This window comes from Montipora capricornis, chromosome 2, assembly GCF_036669925.1.
Source record: "Montipora capricornis isolate CH-2021 chromosome 2, ASM3666992v2, whole genome shotgun sequence".
Lineage (NCBI taxonomy): Eukaryota > Metazoa > Cnidaria > Anthozoa > Scleractinia > Acroporidae > Montipora > Montipora capricornis.
The window spans coordinates 43,192,423-43,201,260 of NC_090884.1; the positions used below are offsets into that span (position 1 = coordinate 43,192,423).

Consider the following 8,838-nt stretch of genomic DNA (forward strand, 5'->3'; position numbering starts at 1 on the left):
GGAATAACTGCTGCAACTGAAGCAAGCACTGGACTTGACAAGGATCAGATGATTATTATAGTTGTCTGTGTGGGAGTTATTGTTCTGCTGATCATTGGTGCAGCTGTCTATTTCCTTGGCATCAGGCGATCAAAGAAAGAAAAAGGTGGGTGTGTCACGTGAAAATCACACTGCTCTTATTAAACTAGCCAATGGTGGAAAACGAATTGGATTCTGTTAGAAGCGGCTTTCTCTATAATATTCTCCGGCCATAAAGTCATTTATCTTTGGTCATTTGACACGGACCCCGTTTAGAAAATGTAGCATTACTCAAGATTGCACAATAATAGATCTGAACTCGCTTGAAGTCAACCGTCTCTTAGAGCTTCCTTTTGATAATTTTGATCCGTTTTGATAAAATCTTGAACAGTGTAACCTGAGCTAGGGAGTGCAAGCCGCTTCATACAAGAAAAGGGGTGGGCATGTATCATGATAAGCAGAGGCACTATAAATCAACCAACTGTGGTTGCTCTTTGGACCGATATCACACTAAATGTCAATTTTCCCATTTCTCATTTGAACAAAAAGAAGAAATAAACAGCTTCGTAGATCTTAACTATACCAAACGTAGCGTTCCAGTATTCTTAGAACTAAATAGACCATATTCGTATTCTCAGTATTGGACTGGAACTAGATTGCAGTGGAAGCTAATGCGGAGGAATATATTAAAAAGTATTTGCATTTGAAAAGATTCCCCCGCATTAGCCTGCATTGCAAGCTAGTTCCAGTCCAATACCGAAAATACTAATTTGCTGTATTCTCTTTGATAAACTTGACTGTAGAGTCGTATGAAATCAGACTAAGTTCGCCGAATTTAAAGAATCAATCTTAAGACAGAAATGCTTTATTTCTCAATTCTTTTTTGGCAGCTGTGGGGTACACAAGACACAAAAAGAACCGCAATGTCAGGAACCAAGCATTTCAAATGGAAAGGTGAGTGTTGCGGCGCTCCTTCCACTAAGCCCATCCAGCTGGTCAGTTTTAGTCTCGTTTCTTGTCGTTTTTTTTTTTATTTATTGGAGAGATTTAGCATCGCTTGTAAGGTTAACGCCAGACTGATGAAATTAGTTTTACTAAAATTGGAAGAAACTCGTCTGATATTAGCTCATTTATTACCAGTTGGCGCCAGGTATTTAGCAATTTCTCAAGTAAATGAGACGAGTCTGCCGTTTTCCGTGGAACATAAATGCGACATGATTAAATCTCTCTAATACAAACAAGACTTTCGGTGAGAAAGAGTTTGATAGCCAACCTCAGCAGTGCAGTTTCCTCTGAAGATTTCCTCAGGGGTTTTGAGTTCTAATGATCTTCTGGATCAGTGGGGCCCCATTAATTGAAAAGAAAAACTCAGTGTCGAGTAAAATTGATCCGATAGGAGGGCTACATCCAAAGGAATTGTGCCCGGAAACAGCGAAAAGAAAGCAACAGAGAAAGATTAATTTTGCATTGTTTTCTTGCTAACCGCAAACGGCTGGCCTCTGTGTGCCACAATGACTTTATAGTTCTCTTATGCCAGATTATTCTCCCCGGCTTTTCACTTGCAGAGAACAGCTGAAATCAATCAAGTTTGGTTTGTTAAGGGAAAGCGCGAATTTCAGCTAAATGTCAGTTATCATGGTTCTAAATTGCTTTAACCGACACCCCTCTATGAGCGTGCGCGCAATTGAAAAAGCTTGACCTATAAACCCACTGCGCGTGCTCAGAACTTAAAATGTGCTCGCTCGAGGTATAGTTAGTAGAAGGGATCCAAAAAGCCAGCCATTAACTACGAAAAACTAGACCACTAAGTATAAAAATCGTTAATGTACCGGTTATATTAAGCTATTTCCCATCATTTTCCGTACAACCAGCGAACTAAATCCTTTTCCCACCCAACGTATTAGTTCCAAAAATATTTTGGAACATGACTAAGTAAATGTGTGATAGAGGGTCCAACATTACTGTAGAGTATGTTTCTGTCACGGTCGGGTTTTCTTGCGAGCCAACAATTATTACCGTAGACTTGTCTAGTTAAGTCGTTTTTTAAACGGATGCTTGGTTATCTCTGTTCTAAAAACGTTCAGTACTAAGGGCGAGGCGAATTTTAATGAAACCGAGACAGAATGTAGCGATGCGAACCATTTTCCGTGTGAACTAACTGTATTTATTGCTTATAAAGTGATTTAGATGATATTCATGATGTCAACACTAAAACAACAGGATTGTTCTCCGCTCCTCAAAACAACATAACCTTTCAGGTAACTTCAGATATAAAAATTATTCCTAAACTTCCGTTAACGTGATTACATCTGCCGCACTTAAACTTGCTTAAATTATTGAATGAATAAATTTAACCGTAGGAGTAAATGAATTATTAGTAGTGATTGCGACGGAAACAAATCGTGATCATGTGGAGTTCTAAAATTAGTAATCTTGTAGCTCAAGCTTGATGAAAATCCAAAATAAAACTAAACAAAATAATAAACCTATTAAACTATAACGTTATAAAATTTAAAAAAATAAAACAACAAAACCACTTAAAACCACCACAAATTGTAGACAACAATTGTTTTCGCTCTGTACCAGTGGATTCTAGCGTCCGTATTCCTAGGGTCTGTGCAAAGACAAAGAGGACATGCCTTGGCCACTGCGTTATTCAAATCCAGATTTTTATGATGGCCAATGAATACTAGGTTTGTACCCAACAAAAGCTTCACTTTAACTTCTTTAGCTGAACACTTTCTTTAATGTGAAGCTTGTTTTACCTGCCAGAAAGATCTTGTTTTTGTCAGTACTGACTCATCAAATTTTAATACATCTGCGCAACACATAAAAGATTTGTCTTTTGGTCTCGTTCTTTAAACTGTTGTTAAATGATCAGTGTCTTATTTCTCTGTTAGGCCACGGCTTGATGTCCAGGAAGAACCCAGCGTAGCGGAAACTAACTACTCCAGCGATTCCTTCGATTCAGACTGGGATACCAGTGTAGCCTCGCCTCAGTCCACCGATTCACGCGGAAATGTGACCCAGACACACGAAGATCCACCAATGAAGTATTCAACAGCTCCCCAAGCACGTCGTTCACCAATGGTCAGATTGCGGGGTAAAACTGTCGACTCACAGGATAGTCAGTTTGACCCGACATATTCTTCTGTTGAGGAGCTCGGAGGCGGCTTTTCAAGTTTTGGACCTCTTCCCCCAGTCGAGTTTCGCACAACTCCTATTGAAGAAAGGGAACCAGACGTAGATACACTACAAAACCCTTCGTCGTCGTACAGTCGATTGTCGTTCACAAACGAACTTTTTAACGCTGTACGCGATCCCGAAGACGTTGATTTTGAGAAACGAGCTGCAAACCACGAAGGTTATCAAGAAAAAGATATAACAGGACTAGCAAACCGAGGCTATGATTCAGACAAACAAGAACGCGAGGGAAACCTTGAACGAACTAGCACCTCCGGTGCTAAAAAACCAGCCGTGAGTACAGTTCCAAAAAACATCGAAGAGTTGTACGCGAAAGTGGACAAAACTAAGAGAAAGAGAAATCGTCGGAAAGATTCTTCATCAAGTGGGTCTGAAGGCAGTCACGATGCATCTCGGGGACCCAGTAGACTGGACGATATTCAAGCAGCACCTGATCTTTCGGCACAGGTATACCAAGTATCCGGACAAGCCAAAAAGCCAGCTCATGATCCTGTGGTCGTGTATGATGAAAGAACTAATCTGTAAGTTGAGCCTGGTGTTCACTAGGACATATGCAAGTGAGAGATTGGTAATTTTTAGCGGAAAAATCCTAGACGATTGAGAATTGTCGACCAACCCAGATTTTCCGGCCGATTATTTAAAACTGGAATTCGTTGCTATTCGCGATCCTTTGATGTGCTCGAAGAGCAGAAGTTTCGATTCCATTTCCCTCCATCATGCCCATTGTACCTAGTTCCCTTCGCAGCCGCTCGGGCCGGAATCACGCAACGCTCCGGGGACGGGGAGCGTTGCGTGACTCCGGCCCGAGCGGCAGCGAAGGAGACTACATTGTACCTTGTTTTTTCATCGTTTACGAAGGTGAAAGCACTTACAAAAAAAAGCAGGAGCAGACATCTCTGGTGCAAGGTATCATCAAATACTTAGTCATCTCAGGAGCCCATCACCTGGAGCGTGCAACTTACCTATTTTCATGCAACGGCGTTTTCACAAGTAAGGTTATTTTTAGATTGAATTTCCCGCTAACTAGACTCCCACAGGAGCCCGATGACCAATTACAAGAAATTAAGCTGACGTCATAGGGTCACCGAACCGGAACTGCCTTTGTTTTTTGACCCAATTCGCGGGAAGGGCTAGGCTAAAAATAACCTACTTGTGAAAACGCCGTTTCACAGACGCTGTATGGAAGTTGCACGCTCCAGATGGGCTCCTGGTCGTCTTCATTATCATGTTTCACTCGGTTGAGCCAGTTCTGACTTTGCTTTGGCGCTACACCTTTTTGTAGCACACCGTTTCCTTGCAAATTGGTCCTTTTAGCCTCTCTTTCAAACGTAAAATTCAAAACAATAGTCAACCTTGAATGAGGCCATAAGGGCCACTTTGCAATCAAACAAAAGAATACTAAAATGGCGGCCATTTTGGAATAAGGTATATACCAAAGGCTGATGCGAAGATAAAAATTTCGGTGCTTATAACAAATTGTGTGCTCCTGAGGCTATCTCAACACGTCTTTTTATGAAATCTTTTCCACGTAATCAGTTAGGTTTTACCATAACCTTATTTCGAGTGCATGTGCTTTTTTAAAATAATTTTTCTCAATGTTTCCAACGTAATGCAATGCATTCAGGTTGTTTTGCATTTTTTCAGATATAAATTGAATAGCATATTCAAAGATTCAAGTTGATGAATTTTTTATAGCTAATGCATTGCGTGTTCTATTATGCGCGAGTTTTATTTAGCAAATAAACCTGCAGAAAAAAAGAGCACTTGTTCCGTTGACTTATTATCCAAAACGTCAATTCGTTACTTTCGTACACTTGCATGCCTTTTGTACGCTTGTATTGTTCATTTGTGTTGTCTTGTCTCTCACGAGTTATGTGCTCATAGTCCTCTTCAATCATCACTAAGAAAATAATTAGGATAGTACACGCACTCTCATTGGTCAATAGCTGTGTTTAGATGAGAGTATGGAAACACGGCTGTGACAAGGCTGTGACATGACACGAAGTTTGATTGGTTATGTGTTGTCAGACGTGCCTTATGATTGGCTGGTAGGAAATATGAGCGTGTATCAAGAAAATCTTTTTCAATCAAGAAGTAAAAGAAACCAGCATTTTCCTTCATCTTTGAGAAATATTTTATAAAAGCAAAAGAGGACTATTTTCCGACTGTTATGCAAACCCTCGACTGCGTCTCGGGTTTGCATAACTGTCTCCAATTCTCACAACTCCCCCTCGTGTTTAGATGAGGCTATGGAAACACGGAAAAAGTCCTCTATTGCTTAAATAGTATTTAGTCCAAAAGTTTGGTGAATTTGGAAAAAGAAAAATGTTGGACGCAACTGAGTCTATACTTTCGAGTCGATACTTGTCGATAATTTCAAAGTCGATCTTGAAAAGATACTTTTTAGAAAAGTATCAGTTGACCATGTATAATGATCACATATAAAAATACTTTTTATGAAAAGATACTACAAAGATTCTTTAAGCAAGTCGATACTCAAAATGACAAATGGAAAGCAAATTGGAATTAGCCCTTTTTGAGAAACCGAAGATCAGTCAAGCAATCGTTTTATCTTCCCAAACGTCGTTAACAATACGCGATTGCGCACTTGGGTTCAAGTCGACCGTAAGTGCGACAGAAAATCTGAGTAGACCTTGAGACTCACTTGACGCCTCATCGCCTTGTCGTGTTTTGATGTATGTCACCAGGGTCGCGAGACTGGAAAAGGTTTCAGATATCAGATATCTCGGAATATGCCTAATTTCTAAGGTTACAAAGTGAGGTGCTTCAACTACCTAAACCCTGTTCACATTCAAGGTAGAACTCATGTATACTTTAAGCCTTCTTACGTTCCTAGTATGAACCTGTTTAATAAACTCACAACAATGCAATTGTTCATGTGGACACAGGGGTGGGGGTGGGGGGAGGGGATATGCTGTTAAATGGGGATTAAGTGTCTAGTCGTTATAGCGCTGGAGCACTAATGGGGACACTGTAAACTGAAGTTAACAATGAAAGCAAATCGAGTCAAATGTTGGTTTTTGTGGAGAGGGGAAACCGGAATACCCGGAGAAAACCTCTCGATGCAGAGTAGAGACAACAAACTCAACCCACATATGACGCCGAGTCTGGGAATCGAACCCGAGCCACATTGGTGGGAGGCGAGTGCTCTCACCACTGCGCCATCCCTCCCTTCCCCCTCCCCCCCCCCCCCAGTCGCAAAAGCTGGGGACACCTTAAAAAATGCCCAACCCAATTACAAAGTGTAACTGAAACCGAGCTGCTCGCAAGATTTAATCATTGTATTCTATTTTGGCTGTTCTTTTTTCCACAGTGATGTCGAAGCTAGGCCAGAACGCGCGAAAAGATCATTTGTAAAGCCCGATGCACTGAGTGTCGGACGTGAAAGTAACTTGTCAAGTGCGACGTTTGTATCCGATCTTAACAGTAGCGAAGTTACCGACCCAGTCCCAAGCGAACAACTCGACAACTTAAATCACGAGCCCTCGCAAGAACCAAGAGTGGAATCTCCTCCACATTCACCATTCGTGCTAAGAAACAGGAAGCTGTCAGTAGACTCTGAAGACAGCTTCTATGACCAACCATACTCTAGCTTGGAAGAGATAAATGCTGGTGCCGCACCCGCTCTAACACTTGGCACCCCTTCATCTGAAACGTTGGAATCTGCGTTGAATGGAGCTGAAGCGGACAATGTGCTCAACCTTCAGGATTCTTTTCCTATGACTGCTAATACGACGTCGGCTCCGACCAAACCTTATGGAGTCATGGACAAAGAAGAAGACGAGGCAGTCGTTCTGGAGGTTAAAGATATTGAAATCCAAAACACATCTGAAGATTCTGATGAAGCTCTTGACGAACTTCTTCGCAACGAGCCAGCAACGGAGCCCGATCAAATCCCGAGTACGTTTTTGAGATCCGACGGCGTCGATTCAACTGTTCTTATGTTCTAACTTCCCAAAAATCTCTTTGGGTTTTGTGTCTTACTTATTGCTTATATTAGACTTTTATTGTTGTCTTTGTTCGTATTATTGTTCTCTTATTAGCCAATCGTAACGCCTTGTGAGCGAGGTACGAGTATGAGCTTATTACAAGTACCAGTTTCGGGAGAGCGCGATGGGCACGCTCTTTCCTCGCGTGCCTTTCACGTTTTTGAGCGTTCTTCCCCCAGCACTTCCATTTTCGAAACGCGCGCCGCTCCGGGCTGGAATAGCCTAAGCAAGGACGCTTTCTTTTTATTGGAATCAACTTTATCCCAAGAATCTTATTTCACTAAATTAGAGAGCGATTTTAAAAGATCCAGTTTTAAATGATTAGAATCCATGTCTCCAATACTTTGATTTCCGTTTTGATTTTTTGGATTTCTGAAACAAAAGAGGTCATAAAATGATCGGCCTATGATGTAGGAGTTAAGATGCAACGACCAAAATCGTTGTGAGACAAGTTGCACGAAAAGTAGACTACTTTCGGCTACTGCTCTTTCAACTTGTCTCACAACGATTTTGGCCGTTGCAGGGTATGTTACACTGTGAAATATTTCGTGCAACTTGTCGCGCCTCAATGTCGCCAAAACATTGCGAGACAAGTTGCACGAAACATTTCACTGTGTAACAGCGCCTTCAAGCACGCGACATTTTTTGGTTGCGGACGGCAACCGGAAAAGAACATTTCGTATGCTTGGACCGGTAGTAGCCTCTTAGGGCTGCGTGACGTGTTCGGGTAGGAACGCGTGACTAAGCCCTGAGAGTGTCTGCGTGGGAGGCTAGGACAGTAGTGTCTCCCAGATTTTTAAAAAAATCTTATCAATATAAACGTGGTTGTTTGAGGACAAGTTAAAAGGGAAAACAATTCACTTCCGGTTTCCGTCCGCCCCTCAAAAAGGTCGCGTGCTTATTAGCTCCCTAATAATGGTGTTGACAATCCTTACCCTCGACCCTGTTCTCCAGTTGGTTTTCCGACGTCAGAACGGGTCAAAAATAATAGATAGAATTCTTGTATTTTTTCTTGTGAAATTTTTATAACGTACCGATTGTACGCAAATGTACCATTCATCCGTTTTATTTAATAGCAGAAATAGTCAATTCGCTAAAGGGTCGTGTGCATTCGAAGCAATAAACTTGCACTTATTAAACTACCATAAATGCCTGAAAAGAAGAGAGTAAGCTACGTGACATTCTGTAACTCGATGTTTTATGCTATTGTTAGTGGCAAACTATGCACTTCCATATTACGCTATTTTATAGTATTAATGGTCTGAATTCTAGGTGTTTTTATTTCCAAGACCTCAGAATTTGCTTGTTCTTATTTAATGGGGGAAATATTTAATTTAGTCAGAAAGGCCATTATTTATTTTGGACCATCACCGTGATACGCACTACAGTTAAGAGATAAAAGCTATTTTCAGAAGAACAGTGGTTAGAATATAATGAAAGTGTATTGTTGATAGAACTTTGATTAATTAAAGTTCACTTAAGGAAAGAGAGAAATGGACTACGCACCTATCTTCATTTATTCCCGTAAAAAGTACGTGTTGTAAGTATGTCAATTCGTGAGGCCATTAACTTGGTTTTGCCACACGAGTTGATAAATGATGGTAAT

At 41.1% G+C, this 8,838-nt stretch overlaps 1 protein-coding gene across 1 annotated transcript; it reads left to right on the forward strand.

The window, feature by feature from the left end:
* The first annotated feature begins 6 nt into the window (after positions 1-6).
* On the forward strand, positions 7-8,838 carry LOC138022804 (uncharacterized). The gene is made up of 4 exons (XM_068869761.1): positions 7-145; positions 909-972; positions 2,919-3,743; positions 6,557-8,838. The coding sequence occupies exons 1-4, from the start codon at positions 49-51 to the stop codon at positions 7,191-7,193; spliced, it is 1,623 nt and encodes a 540-aa protein (XP_068725862.1). The 5' UTR covers positions 7-48; the 3' UTR covers positions 7,194-8,838.

Bases quoted from the DNA above. Each gene is read 5' to 3' on its own strand.
- LOC138022804 (XM_068869761.1), top strand. From the start codon at position 49: ATGATTATTATAGTTGTCTGTGTGGGAGTTATTGTTCTGCTGATCATT. The intron at 973-2,918 runs GTGAGTGTTGCG...TTTCTCTGTTAG, and splicing joins CAAGCATTTCAAATGGAAAG to GCCACGGCTTGATGTCCAGG. The intron at 3,744-6,556 runs GTAAGTTGAGCC...TTTTTTCCACAG, and splicing joins TATGATGAAAGAACTAATCT to TGATGTCGAAGCTAGGCCAG.